Here is a 15,626-nt window from a genome sequence, read left to right as displayed (position 1 = left end):
CCTGGTACCTAGGTCCTAGCCATTTAGGAACTAGAAATCACGGTCAGACGCAGGGCATAAAGAAGATATTTCTTCAATAATTTTTTTTAAATAAAAAAAACCATAATGTAACATATATCTTATTGTATGGAGGTAGTGACAACATAAGGTTAAATTACAAACAATGGGCCAGATTCACAGAAGAAGTACGCCGGAGTATCTACTGATACTCCGGCGTACTTTCAAATTTGCCGCGTCGTATCTTTAGTTTGAATCCTCAAACCAAGATACGACGGCTTTTGGCTTTGATCCGACAGGCGTACGGCTTTGTACACCTTTGGATTGTAGGTGTAATACTTCGGCGCCCGCTGGGTGGAGTTCGCGTCGTTTTCCGCGTCTGGTATGCTAATTAGCATTTTCCGTCGATCCACGAAGGTACGCGCGGCCGTCGCATTCTCTTACGTCGTCGCTAGTCGGCTTTTCCCGGCGTATAGTTAAAGCTGCCGTTTGGTGGCGTATATATAGACTTGCCATGTTAAAGTATGGCCGTCGTTCCCGCGTCAAATTTTTAATTTTTTTTTTGCGCAAGTCTGTGAATAGGAAAGGACGTAACTCACGTCGACGTTCAAAAAATTACGTCGGTGCAACGTCATTTCGCGCAAAGCCCGGCGGGAAATTTCAAAACGGAGCATGCGCAGTACGTTCGGCGCGGGAACGCGCCTAATTTAAATGATCCACGCCCCATTTTAATTAGGCGGGCTTGTGCCGGAGGGATTTACGCTACGCCGCCGCAACTTTACAGGCAAGTGCTTTGTGAATCATGCACTTGCCCGTAAAACTTGCAGCGGTGTAACGGACGTTTAGGAGCAGTTGGTCATTTTTTTCAACTGCTCCTGAACTCTCCTCTATGTTATCTTATCAGTACATGTACACAGGGTCGTTTATAGTCGTTTATAGGCAGTTGCGTTTTTTTTAGGAGCCCCAAAAAATGCATTCAGAAGCTGTGTTTAGAGGCTTTTTAAGCACCAAACGTGGCTAAAAGCGGTAACTCGCATTAAGTAGCGCTTCGTTTACAGACGTTTTTCATTTTAACGGAAAAAACACATTTTTTTGCAAATGCTTCTAGACGCAAACGTGGCATGTTTTTAGATGCCGGTTTCTAGCCGTCAAGTTAAATCGTTCAGGAGAGGTTGAACAATGTCCCGTGTACACGAAGGCTAAAGTAAAACGAAGGTGATTAAAGATAAACTAAAAGGGAAAGTTGTAACTTCTGTGTTTTTTCACTGCCATCTGTATTCCAAAATTAGGAGATTTCCCTTTACTTCCTGACACATAGCCAAAACAAAAAGTGAAAGGAAATCCCACCAAAATGAAGGATTCCCTGGTTGTCCCCAAATTGTGACATTTCCCCTCTATTCTTCTTCTGATGACAACCCAAAAATAGGGATTTTATTTCACTTTTGGTGAGAACAGTAAACAGGACATATAGAGAGGTTGAATTTCCCGAATGTGGGCACAGACAACAAGGAAAACGTGAGGAGGTGTTCTAATCGTGTTATGCTCTATCCAAAACTAAGTTTTTCTTTTAGTTATGGTATAATTTGAATCAAAAATAAATAGTGGATAGGGTACAAACAGAACAGAACGCATCAGACACTAGTCTCTATGTTAGCTGCTGCCCCTTTGCAAGGTAAAAAAGTGTAATTCTAGCCATTCCTCGTCTTCCTTTGGACATTTTCTAAACATACATACCATTTGACAACTGTCTGGAGGAGATGGAGTAGTCAGACAGTTCTTAGTACCAACTTTAACTGAAGTGGAAGTATTAGTTATTAAACAAGGTTTTCACTTGCCCAACCCAACTTCCCCCCTTGGTCAGCTGCAAGGGTTTTCCGTTTCTGGCATAGCCAAGGATAATCCACCTTATCAAGGCAATAGAACGTACATTTTTTGGCCAGTTTAAAATAAAAAGAATTGGTTTCTCTTTCTTACCATGACTTGGTTGTTGTGTTCTGTGATGTTGGTGTTATAGGTCCATGATGCCTCTGTATAATCATTCCACACCTGTTCTGCTGTATTGTTGTACCCACTTAAGAAATCCTCTGCCTGCCTTTCATTAGCATTTTTTTCTAGAAATAAAAATACAATACAAACATATATCATAATGTAAAATATTGTAGACCTCGCCTCACAATTATCAAGGGATCTAAACCGAATAAATGAGAAAGAATGTCACTTCACAACATTAGCCCTGGTTAATTTCCCAAAAGCAACAGCATATCTGCATTAAGTTTATATATTTACTTTGTGTACTAGTGGGTTTCATTGAGATTTTTCACTTAAACCCCCCAAATATATAGTAATTGGCTTCTATATACACTTTAGACAGGTGCCCACTAAAGGCAAGTTTTAAGCTAGCAAGATAAGACTTCCCAGGAAATGGAAGGGTTAAGCTCTGCGTTGGGTTTTTTGGGTCCGGGCTTCCTTCCCTGTCTGTATAAATAAAGGGGAAGGCCAGGCTCAATGGAGCCTCTGGACAGAACTGCATAGAAAGCAGGAAGGCCCAACCCACTATGAGGGATGTAGCCCAAAGCAACCTTCATCTGCCACCCTTAGAGGCGATTCACACTAGGACGGCACGACTTCGGGGGCGACTCGGCAAGGCGACCTGAAGACGACTTCAGATGCGACTTGCAAAATTACTTCTGTATTCACACAATACAGTTGTTTTTAGTGGAAAAGAAATGGCTATAACAGCTTACCAATGTCCCCAGGATATCCATCAGGCAAGGGTGGTCTCCAAGAAAACTCGGGCCAACCCAGAGTTTCATTATTTTTAACATTCTGCTCTTTCAACCAGTTAGTGACTGGCTCAAAGTATTCCATCAGAGGCCCAACATCCATTTTGTCTGATCCAGTCATGTCTTTTAGAACATCCTGCCAGCTCCTAGAAGAACCTGCACGAAGGGCATCGCTAGGAAGAGAAGAAACCATTCCTCATTAGCGATAAGCAATACCATACTTCTCAGAAGCATCAGATCAATGTACAAGACAGACAGGGATTCGAACCAGTAAAATACTAAAGGTTTCACACAGCCTTTAACATAATCAACGTATCATCTTGTAGTGTGCGCTTATTTCGTGTGTTTGTACACAGCTCTCATTTGCTGCCAATACTCTTATACATATGCTTATCTTCACCAAATATCAAGTGATTTACAAATTTGGAAAGAACAGTGAAAACAGGTATCCACTTTATGCTGCCGTTTTTCAGCTCCTGTATAAAAACACACCAGACTTTTCATACACTTTACCATCAAGTTTTATGTATTTACCTCTGATGCCTTCAGTGAACTTGAATGGAGCCCCAAGCATGCCCCTGAAGTAGTGGCGGAACTACCGCCATAGCGACCCACGCGGGCGCTATGGGGCCCGCAGCTGAGTGAGGATCAGGGGGGCCCGGTGAGGATAAGAGCATCGCCGGATGGTCTCCCAGCCAGGGGAAGTGAGAGGAGAGGAAGAGGCGAGCTGTCCGTATCAGCAGAGAGCGGAATTGCCCGCTGCAATAGCTTTCATTAGAACTTTCAGTGTTCCCGGGGCTCATGTCACATAGCTCCACCTCTTGGTCCGGCACCTTTGATCGACAGAACGCCGGTCCAGTGTCGGACATGTGACGTCATCAAAGGCGCTGGGCTAAGAGGTGGGGCTATGTGACGATGAGCCCCGGGAAGACGGGAAATTCAAATGAAAGCTATTACAGCGGGCAATCCCACTCTCTGCTGATCCGGCCGGCTTGCCTCTTCCTCTGCACAAGTGAGGCTGTATTGGGCACAGGCAGGCCAGGCTGTATTGGGCACAGGCAATGCTGTATTGGGCACAGGTCACGCTGTATGGGGCACAGGCAGGCCAGGCTGTATGGGGCACAGGCAACGCTGCATGGGGCACAGGTCACGCTGCATGGGGCACAGGTCGCGCTGCATGGGGCACAGGTCGCGCTGCATGGGGCACAGGTCGCGCTGCATGGGGAACCGGTCGCGCTGCATGGGGAACCGGTCGCGCTGCATGGGGAACCGGTCGCGCTGCATGGGGAACCGGTCGCGCTGCATGGGGAACCGGTCGCGCTGCATGGGGAACCGGTCACGCTGCATGGGGAACCGGTCACGCTGTATGGGGCACAGGTCACGCTGTATGCTATGGGGCCCTGTGATTTCTAGTTACTCCCCTGCCCTGAAGTGAACTGGAGACCTTTTTTTTGTACAACCTCCCTCCATTTAGGTGCCTTGCAGTTGAGGTGCATCAGAAGTGTGAACATTGTATTTCTGTTGTTATGTGGGGTGTGTATAGTTGCATGCCTCAGAATATTAACTTTCCAGCTTGCCTAATGTTTATTTTTTATTTTTTGATGGCGAGAGCTGGGAACTGGAGATTCTCTGGTCTGCATATATGCAGGCAGGGATGGACTGGCCATAGGGACTACAGGGAGTTTCCCGGTGGGCCGATGGCTCAGTGGGCCATTTTTTAAAGCAGAGATGCTGCTTGGAGGACTTTTTTAACGCCCTGGCAGCACCCCAGTGTGAAAGCACTCAGGCTTTCACACTGGGACTGCAGCAGAAGCGTTTTTCAGTCGCTTTACAGGTGCTATTTTTAGCCCAAAAGCGCCTAAAAAAAACCCTTTCCCTCAACCCTCCCTCTCTCTCACCCTCTCATGATATACAATAATGGATGTAGGGGCCTTTTGGTGGGCGTGATTTTTCGGGGGGTGGGGGGCAGCATTTTATTGAATTAAAGTGGGCCGGTCTGGATGAAGTCCAGGGCCAAATTTTTGTCCCAGTCCAGCCCTGTATGCAGGCTTGGGAACATAGCAAACCAGAAGAGTTATTGGTTGCCAGAGGGACTTTTAAAGTCGCTGATGTGTTAAAACCAAGGTAAATATGAGCAGGCAGCAAGCACATAGGCTAGGTCTTATTTTAAATGCCAAATTGTCAGGTTTAACTGCAGTATACTTTTAATGCAAAAACGTAAATCGCTTTCTACTGGTGAGCCAAGATATTCCTGATCTGCCCAGCATAGTAAAACAGTAGTTCCAGGCTATACTAGTAGAGTCATGACGGTTTTCATGACAACCTCCTATACTCACCCAAGGAGTGCTCCTGCCGCCTTGGAATTGTAAATATCACATCTGTGCAGGGGGCCCGTGTGGTTGGCTGCTTTGCATAGTGCCTTGTGAAACTGGAACTGCAGTACAAAACTTACAAAGTATCTAAAATACAAAAATCAAAGATTAGCAACAATGTCATCATTCAGATATATTCACAAATGGGTACAGTAAGAATGCGTGTTCTTTTGATTTCTAGAGTAGCATGTTTAAAGTAATGTCTACATATGAAAGGAAAAGTGTATAACCTTTTGTCAAAACTAAAACTGTACGTCTTCAATATATTAAGGATGTATTTTGCTTCAATCTAAAAAAAAAAATGTCCCTTTTGCTTAGAATAGGACAAGATCTGCACATAGGAGACGTAGAGGTGGCAGTGCAGGTTACTTCATGCATGATATGTGCCAGCACTGAAACATGCTCTTACCTGATGTATGGGGTGTTGCCTGGAATGTGGTATTTTGCACCAGGATCAAATTCAACATCATTTCTGGGCACGGGAGGGCAGATACCTTGATACTTGGTCCTAAAAATGCACAACAAAAACATTATAAGCTAAAACACACAAAAGGGTTTACACTGGTACTCCTGTGTTTAGCTTTTCCAAAAGTGCTGGAATGTATAAACAACTTTTAAATTTCTCATATACTCGATGTTCCTGCTTTTAGACATATTTACATGCGTTTAGCTGCATTTATGTAGCGCCCTGGGGTCTCGTCAGGGAGCTCCTCACCAAATTCCTTGTCAGGAGTAGCCAATTACTAGGGATCTATATCTTCTCCCCAAGTTTGGCCTGGTTTTACTTTCCTCTTCTACCACCAGGTGGCCGGGCAATTGAAATTATTAGATTGAGAAGCACAACTCAAGGTCAGGTTATGGGTATATGGGGCATCTTAGCCAATGGGCAGAGATTTTGTTGAATCCCATGGCCTGCTGGGAGAGCCTATATATTTGGGTGAGGTCAGGTGATCCAGGTTCTTGTGTGCCACCTGGACCGCTGTCTGGGGGGACGAGTGTACTACATCCCCTCCGGGCTGCTGGGCTGGAGATTGGGCCTATCCCAGGGGGCATCTGGCTGCCAGGCTGTGCGAGGGCCGATCCAGAAGTAAGATGGTAGCGCAGGGTTGGGACTGCGGGTTGCAGTCCAACCAAAAGTGACAGTTCTGCCAGGCGGAGAATCTGTCAGTGGTCGGAGGTAAAAGGGAAAATGTTGCCATGAAGAGACCAGTCACCTTTACCAGGGATCACAGTTAGTAACTGAAGCAAGTACTGCAGCAGTATTCTTACCGAACGGGCACAGTGGAGAATTGGGAAACTTCAGGTGGTAATCAAGTCAGGGACCCAACCAGCAGAGGCTTGCAGAGCAGCCTTGTGTGCCAAGCTAGGGATCGAGCTGTTCAGCAGGGGTGAAGCTTGAAGGTATCCGAAGTGCCAAACTAGGGACCCAGCAGGGAAGTGTGGGTGATGTTTAAAGCGTTAGTAAAGGAAATTTTTTTTTTTTTTAAATAACAAACATATCATACTTACCTCCACTGTGCAGTTCATTTTGCACAGAGTGCCCCCGATCCACGTCTTCTGGGTCCCTCGGCAGCTGTCTCTGGTCCTCCCTGCAATTAGTCACCACAGTCATGCAAGAGCTCGCATCATGGTCACCAATTGCGGGCGCGCTCCCGTGATACAGCCGCTCGCTGTATAACTCGGCTCCGCCCCTCGGCACGCCGCGTCATGGATGTGATTGACAGCAGCACCAGCCAATGGCTGTGCTGCTCTCAATCCATCCGCTCCAGCCAATCAGCGGCCAGGCTGAGCAGTGAAGAGGATCGCGCCTGGGACTTTCAAGGGGTCAGGTAAGTATAAGGGGGGCTCGGGGGGGGGGGGGCCGGCAGTATCAGATTTTTTTCACCTTAATGCATAAATTGCATTAAGGTAAAAAAACAATTTTCCTTTACCACGCAAAATCCTTGAGGAGCTCATGAGATTCAAAGTTAGTAAATCAGAGGGTCCAGTGAAAGACCAGGAGCTCAAAGGACTGAAGAACTACAAGAATAAGTTGTAGTACAGCTGCGAGAACTGTTACTTTGAGTTAGGAACTGTTTAAGTACTGTTGCCATAGGAGACAGCACATGCATCCTACACATGCAGAAGTGGCACCTTGCTGGGGCCTTTACCTGTACGGCTGTTCTATTGAAGTCTCGGAGTCTGCCATTTGAAATTGCAACTACCTAAGGGGTCCTTGCTTTAACCCTCTTTCCCCTACAAAATCTAAAAAGGCTGTCAAAGAAATAAAACCTCTTTTTACATCCAAGTAGTGTCTGGCGCCCAATGACTTTTACCACCTTTGCACCTACTATGCCTCACAACCCACCACTTATTGAAGGATGTCAGCCATCTTTGGCCTTGAAGGTTCCAGTTAGACTGGAAGAGGTCTGCTACATTTAGATTGTCTAATCAGATCCTGGATGTACAGAATTCCATTTAAGGCCCCTTTACACGGGGTGGACTTGCTCAGCGGAGTCGGCCAGGACAGCGGGAGATCTATCCGTTGATCTCCACTGAGTCGGCGGATGACAGGTCCCTCTCTGCTCACTAGCAGCACCTGTCAGAGCGCTGCCAATTTATATGGGGAGATCAGACGAAAACTGACAATATGTCCATTTTCATCAGATCCCATCCGCCAAGACAGATGGCGAACGTATTACCATACGTCTGTTTTAAGTGAATCGGATGACAGATGGACACATCTCCGCTGACATCCACCTGCCCATAGGATTCAATGGATGGCCCACTCGGATCCGCCTGAAAAACAGACAGGCGGATCAGAGCGGGCTTATCATATGAAAGGGGGCCTAAAACGCATCTAAACTGACTGTACCTAAACAGAAAACTGCTCAGTGTAAATAGGACCACTGAAAAATCATTACATGCATTTGTGTGTGTATAGAAATGTTCTTTAAATGCAGGTTTGACATTGCCAGTGTGTACGAGGCCTTATGGTGGTCAAACATGTAACAATCTGATCAAATGATTCATCGCAGAATCATACAATTTGATAGGTTTAAAAGGATCTGCTACTGATGGCTTAGTGCCAGATACCACAGCATAACATCATAGGGCTAGTGGAATCCATGCCTCAACAGGTTAACATGGTTGCAAACCTAAGACATGAAATCTGAACAATCTCTCCAATCAGCTCTTGGAGTTCTTGTACAGTGTACCTGCGGCTCTGCGCCCAATCACGCTAATCGATGCCATTACTACTAAAAGAAAATAAAATTTAAAAGTGCCATAAAAAATATCCCATAGTTTGTAGACGCAATAACTTTTGCGCAAAACCAATCAATATACACTTATTGGGGTTTTTTTTTTACTAAAAAAAAAAAAAAAAAAATGTAGCAGAATACATATTGGCCTAAATTGATGAAGAAATTCGATTTTTTTATTGTATGCATTTTACAGCCGAACATTAAAAAATGTTTTTTTCCCCAAAATTGGCACTTTTTTTGTTTATAGTGCAAAAAGTAAAAAACACAGGAGGTGATCAAATGCCACAAAAAGAAAGCTCCCATTTTTGTGGGGGGAAAAAAAAAGACAATTATAACGCAGTGCCATATCGCAAAAAATGCCCTGGTCATTAAGGGGGTAAAGCCTTTCTGGGCTGAAGTGGTTATTTTAACAAAATACCTATTGAACACATTTATACCCAATATGCAGCTATGGTATTTTTATAGACAGGACAAAACGGCACAAACGATTCAAAACTATAAACAAATTTAATGGCTAGGTTTAATATTATTAAATCACATCTGCAATAGGGATCCATTTTACCATTAAAAAATATATATTATTTTGGCATATTAATGTACTAAACTATTTTTTACTCAAAAAAAACACATAATTCTTAGATTATGTACAGAATTGTAAAATGTGAACGCTGTATATTAATATGTATCCTGTGAGAGGGTCATGTTTACCCGAACAGGGGTGTACAGGTGTTCCCAGCATCCCCTCCCATCGAAGTCTACTGGGACACAAACATTGCCCGGACACAGCCACTGCTCCCAATATGACATCTGTGCAGGTGCACGCCCCCGAACACCAACAGTGTGATTGTGCCCACTTTTCTTGTGTTGCCTTCCAAACCCTACCTGAGATTCCACCAGTCATAGTTATATCGGCTGGAAGGAGTTCGCCCATTAAAAACATTCCACCGCCACTGGTCAATCAAGTAGCCAAAGGGCAAGAAGGCAATCTTCTCCAAAGCCATCTTAAGGAGGTAATTAATATCACTCTCTAAGAAAAACACATAAAAGCATGTTTGTTTTAAATATATATTGTTAATAAAATACACACAAGCAATTTTTGACAAATTTGTGGAGTGTCTATATTTGTAAAGCGTTTTAAAAAGATGCAAGAACTGTGAAGGAATTGTATGCAGCCGATTGTTCTTTGCATGATTGCGTCAAAAAGTGAGATGCCAACACCGGAGACACAGGATGGAGGGAATTGACAGCTCTCCGTCTTGCACATCGCTGGATCCTGGTGAGTGGACTTTTAACAAATATGAAAATGGACTGGAGCTCCTCTTTAAGGACTTTTTTTTTTTTTTTTTTTACACAACAGTGTCCAATATCTTTTATATCAATGAAGCAAACAAAACTTGTAGAAAAAAACTGAAATGTCATGTAGCTGTAGACATAGAACATTTCATCTTTATATAAAGCATGTAATTAAGTACATCCTAGATAAATAGAAGAGAGAGATGCCAGTAGCTTTGCTGCCACCCCAGGAGGGGCCCAGGAAGCAATTGCCCCCAATGCACACCTTGTAGATACAGTCCAGGCTACACCACATCATCAGCAAAAAAAAATAAAAAAAAATTAACTGATTAGGAGATTATGATAAAAAACAACTCACCTGGATCTTCTGTGACATCAGTGAGCAAGCCGATAGTTTTCAGATGTCCTGGGGTGGACACGGAGAGAGACAGCACATCTCCTATAGCCTCATGGAAACCTGGATTAGCTCCTCGGCGGAACGCGACTGGCAGGTCTTTATATTGCAGGTAATACTCAACATGTCCCATCTCATGGTGGACAGTGAACAGTTGCTCCATGGTAACCGTGGTACACTGCTTGATCCTATGGACAGGAGAAAAGTTTGTTGCAGCGATTTAGATTAATACAAGCCTAGGAATCTTAACATTTTCTCAGTTGTAGATGTTCATTATGCTTAAGTTAAAAAAAAAACATTCAACCCCCCCCGCATACCATTATTGGTACTTGGAGAGCCTTACAAATCACTGCTGTATACAAGTAAAGTATGCCAAGGTGTTATATGCTGCAGTAACTAGTCAAATTAAGAAAATGCAGGTACTGCCACAATCACTATATTTAGCCAACCAACATTTACCTACAAATGGAGAGTCACTGATCACAAATTTAGCACCATATACTGATTAATAACTTTGAGGTCTGCAGCCTCCCATTACACTACATTATGCCAGCTTACAGCAAAATAGGACAATCCGATAGAGAATTTTTATATTATATTATATTATAATATACAAATTTAGAAAAATGTTTTTCTTTTTTTTTACGGTAAACTGCTTAAGATTATGTTGATCCTACAAACACCAGGGGGATATGCCTTGTTGCCTGGCAATTGTATGTGGTCAGGTTAGATGCAGTGCAAGAAGTTTTTATTAAAGCGGAAGTAAACCCATCTATTTGATAGTTTAAAAAAACAGTTAACATTCCCGGCATGCCGGAAATGCTAGATGTCACATTTGCTTGTGCTCTCAACCAAACTGTCAAACCATCCAATGGCTGGTTTCATAACTGATCACATGTGCAGCATCGTGGCAGTTGCAGATTAAACAGAGGCCAAGATGGCAGCTTCCTTGGCTGAAAACAATAGGAGGGTTTACTTCCACATTAAGGGACTGAAAAAAGCACTACTCCTTGCAGCCAATTGGATTCCTGGAAAGAAATTTCGATCTTGGCTTTCGAAAATCATAATTTATTGAAGAATCTCTTACCTCACAATGGCCCAATATAACAGAGCCATCCTGGCTTTCTGCAGGGAACATAGTGCAGGGCCTGGGAGATACAATGACTCCTATAGATGCTGACTTACCTGAAGTCTTTTCTGTTGTAGAAGTCCCATGCAGAGGCATGACACACCACTTCCCGACCATCTGGGGGCTTCTCCAGCATAGACTTCTCCCAGAACTCTGGTGGCATCTCCAACAGACCCAGAGAAGTGAAGAATTCTTCGGAGACCCTAAACATGTGGGTGGCGTTCCAGCCCTACATAGAGTGAAAAAGTCACTGCATATTTCTATTTGCAAATAGCAGCAAATGTTCATTCAGCATTTTCCATTGGAATAAAGGCAGGGCTTGATCATCTGCTGAGGTTAAGGCTTCTGTGATCAGCAGGATTTCCACTACCACGGCTGGGATAGCTAGGGCTCTGCTATGGGTAGACATTTTTTGGTTTATGCCTCAGGAGTGCAGATTGCTATATATATAAAATCAGAGAAGGATGCTCGTCCAGTATAATGTAACATCGGATATCCAGTGAGCAACCTGATGCCACAGAGCTGACAGGAGTGATCTAGAACACTCAAATCAGGAAATAGTGGTGACATTGTGGCAGAGCTGTGTGAATCACAAAAACTAGCTCAACAGAATTACAAACCCTGTGGGATGTAGAACATTTCTCACACACACACACACACACACACACACACACACACACACACTTAACGAAGTCTACTTGAAGATCTGCTTTACTGGAAATCCCCTTATTAACACACCGCTTAAGCTAGTTTACCTTTTGCCTCATAGTGTCGGTTACATCCACATTGGTCTTGCCAGGGAAGGGAATCATCATGTCATAGATATTATTCCAAGTTTGTGACCACATGTTACCTGTAGAAATTGACACCAGTCAGTCATCACATAAATCAGCCTAGGGCAGGGGTCAGCAACCTTTTTGCCACTTAAGGGCCGGATTCAATGAATGTGAATGCATGGAGGGCCACATCCACCTGCTAATAAATGAGGATAATCATCTGGCACTTTTACATTACACAGCCCCCACACTTCTGGACCCCTTTACATTACACAGGCCCCCCTGCACACCACACAGCCCCCACCCATGTTATGCTTTAAAATTGCACACACTTGTGGAATAGCGACAAACTACTGTACTTAAAAATATCCATAGGCGACACTTAATTTTTTTTCTTTTTTTTACAGGTTACCAATTTAGAGTTGAGGAGGAGGTGCAGAGGAGGTGCTAGAATTACTGTTCTGGCTCCAACGATTGCGGCGATACCTCACGTGTGTGGTTTGACCACTGTTTACATTTGCATTTGCGACTTATGTATGCGTTCGCTTCTGAGCACAAGCATTTTTTACTTTTAAACTGTCCCTTTAAAAAAAAAAAAAAATACATTTTGATCACTTTTATTGCTGTCAGAGGGAATGTAAACATCCCTTTTGACAGTAATAGGCAGCGACAGGTAGTCTTTATGGAGGGATCTATAAGACCCCAAATCCCTCCTTTGCATTTAAAAGCATTGAAAATGACAAGTTTGGCTGTTTTGAATACTGTAATATTTTTTAAATCTGGCACCTTCAATTCTTCTGTAAACTAGATCTGTTACTAGAGCCGAGACCCGATCAAAGTCTTCGGTCAGCCGGCGGATGCTTTTCCCCCAAGTTATCCCAAGAAAGCCGACCGGGGGTTAAAAAGTCTGACGGGCCAGACATTTAGCTGCGGCAGTCTGCAGGGTGCCGACCCCTGGCCTAGGGCAAGTCAGCAAAAACAGCATTTTATTATTGGTTTATACACCCTTTTGGCTCCATTACGTATGTGCGTTTTTAGATCTACCTGAATTTGGTGCACAAGTCGTCGTCAGAACCAAAAGTGTTGCAAATGCTTCATGCATGTGGCACAATACAACAACAAGAGGGATCAACGCCAGAAAAGTGCCACAGCAGCGTGTAACTTTCCGCTGATCTCAATGTACCAGATGCAGCACCTCTGAAGAGACTGAAGTATCTCTAGGCAAACAGATAAGAACAGCAGTGTGCAATCTGAGTGTAGTCTATCAACAGATTTAAGGTGGTGAAAAGACAAAATGGCAACTCACATTGTGACAGATCAAATCATGCTCATCACATAGTAAAGGGCTTCCAATAGACAGTTTCACAGCAGGGAACCTCAGACCACAACAGAAATACTGGGTGGATGGATACTCCTGTAGGGCCAAGAGAACACAAACGGGGGGGGGGGGGGGGGCACTAAACTAAGAGCAGCACTAATAGTATTGAGAAATACTAGTAAATTAGCAACTCGCATGTAAAAAAGAAATGGCACTTTTTGTATGTAATCGGTGAGCAATCAGCTAATGCATGGGATGGGGAGCCTCTTCCTACAACTTACAGCCTTAAATGTTCGTGTCAGGCTGGACGACAGTTTAGATGGGGCCCTCCGCCATCTTCTTCTTTCCACTTCCTCATGTCACAATGCAAGTTGACATTTGTCTTTTCACCTCAAGAAATCTGTTAATATACTACGCTCAGATTACGCAAAGCAGAAGGGGTGCAGGAGTAAACAGGGAACACCACTAGTATGTAATAATTAGGCAGTCATTAGATTAGGATGTTCCCGCTTATATCAAGTGTCCTTTTCAGAGCCCCCCCCCCCCCCCCCCCCACAGGAATCCTCATCAGAGTTCCCCTACATAAGGGTCTCCATCAGAACCCCCATCTTGAATCAAGATCCTCAGAGTACTCCTTACTCCTTACATCAATTGTCCCCATCAGACTGCATCATGGATCAGTGAATGCATTCTCAGAGACCTGAGGGGGGGTACAACCAAAATCTTGGGGGGGGAGGGCGGGCGGGAGTGCAGTCCAGCACCCCTCTAGGCCTAGGGTTGACTGAGAAGATGTCTGTCCCACACCTAGTGTCTTGACACCTCTACCATGTACTTCTCAGGTGCAGGAGCAAAAACAAATCCCTCAGTCTATAGTGTGGGAGGGGGCTCTACTAAGAACTCATGCAGGTACATTTTCTAATTACAACAAACAGCAATAATCTGTTTGCCATAGGTATCCTCATATTTTGCACTAGGTTAGGAAATACAAAAACAAACACACACACACACACACCCCTTAGGAAACAATTATAAACCCATAGTGTCCACTTGTATCAATTTATTATCATTTGTGTCAGTAAACTCACCTACAAGATGTGCAGGAATTGGGCCTTGTAGGTTTATGTATTTTTCCCCATATCTCTCATAGAGTTTTCTGCGAACAAAGGCATGGAGATTGAGGTACAGGGGCTCCAGGTGCTGATAAAGCTGCTCCAGGTCATTCTCAAAAGTGGGTGCATTGTACCAAGAACGCCACCATGCTCCTGTGTCTGCGAATCCTGTAGAGAAAAAGAGACAATATTACTTCATCCAACATACAACCTTTGAGGGTTCCAGACCAAAATCACAATTCTTTTTTACAAACAGCAGGGCATTTACACATCAGCTCCACTAGAGGGAAACAGTCAACCAGAAATTCTGACATTCTAGGTCATGTGTTATAAAATACCCATTAGCTTTATCTTGGTACTAGGTTTATACTATCTAATATCTTATCTTTTATCTTTACTGCCGATTACTGACACTTGTGGAAGCAACCTATTTACAACAAAATATACAGCATGCCAAGTCTTATTTATTACACAATATATATATATATATATATATATATATATATATATATATATATATATATATATATATATATTAAAATAAAATATAGAAAAAGGGTAGCTGTGGCATATAAAACAAATGAAGGCTGATGCATTTTCTTTTCTTAAGCCCTGTACACACGATCGGTTTGTCTGATGAAAACAGACCGTTTTCATCGGACAAACCGATAGTGTGTGGGCCCCATCGGTTTGTTTTCCATCAGTGAAAAAAGAATAGAGCAGGTTTTAAAATGTTCCTATGGATAAAAAAAACACAATAGAAAAAAACGATCGTCTGTGTGGAAGTCCATCAGTCAAAAATCCACGCATGCTCAGAAGCATTGAACTTCATTTTTCTCAGCACGTTGTAGTGTTTTACGTAACCGCGTTTGGACATGGTCGGATTTTTACCGATGGTGTGTAGGGAAGACTGATGAAAGTCAGCTTTATCGGATATCCGACAAAAAAATCCATCGGATTACCGTAGATTTCATCAGATATCCGATCGTGTGTACAGAGCTTTAGTCATTTAAGGGGAAACAACGGTTTAAACTTTTTTTCTCTCCAACAGAGGGGCTAAAGAGTACATGAAAAACACTGGAAAAAGGAGTTCCAAATGACCTAGCAGAATTGGCAACTTCTATCACTACCCATAGACTGAGGGGTTAAAATGGTGATATCCTTCTTGTTGCACCAGTATTCGTCTGTTAAAAATAGTTCTATACTAGTA

At 43.4% G+C, this 15,626-nt stretch overlaps 1 protein-coding gene across 2 annotated transcripts in view; it reads right to left on the bottom strand.

Annotated features, from left to right (window-relative positions):
- ACE (angiotensin I converting enzyme) overlaps window positions 1-15,626 on the bottom strand; it is a 79,354-nt gene that overhangs the window by 18,373 nt on the left and 45,355 nt on the right. For both annotated transcript variants that reach the window (XM_040330973.1, XM_040330974.1), the window contains exons 6-14: window positions 14,393-14,584; window positions 11,969-12,066; window positions 11,270-11,442; window positions 10,049-10,272; window positions 9,280-9,424; window positions 5,562-5,660; window positions 5,117-5,239; window positions 2,742-2,953; window positions 1,972-2,108 (exon numbers count right to left, since the gene is read on the bottom strand). In XM_040330973.1, the coding sequence (XP_040186907.1) occupies window positions 1,972-2,108; window positions 2,742-2,953; window positions 5,117-5,239; window positions 5,562-5,660; window positions 9,280-9,424; window positions 10,049-10,272; window positions 11,270-11,442; window positions 11,969-12,066; window positions 14,393-14,584 (1,403 nt within the window). The remainder of the gene's footprint in view (window positions 1-1,971; window positions 2,109-2,741; window positions 2,954-5,116; window positions 5,240-5,561; window positions 5,661-9,279; window positions 9,425-10,048; window positions 10,273-11,269; window positions 11,443-11,968; window positions 12,067-14,392; window positions 14,585-15,626) is intronic.

Source organism: Rana temporaria, chromosome 12 (genome assembly GCF_905171775.1).
Source record: "Rana temporaria chromosome 12, aRanTem1.1, whole genome shotgun sequence".
NCBI classification, from domain to species: domain Eukaryota; kingdom Metazoa; phylum Chordata; class Amphibia; order Anura; family Ranidae; genus Rana; species Rana temporaria.
Note: the sequence above shows the minus strand (reverse complement) of the source record. Positions and strands in the feature narration are given on the sequence as shown.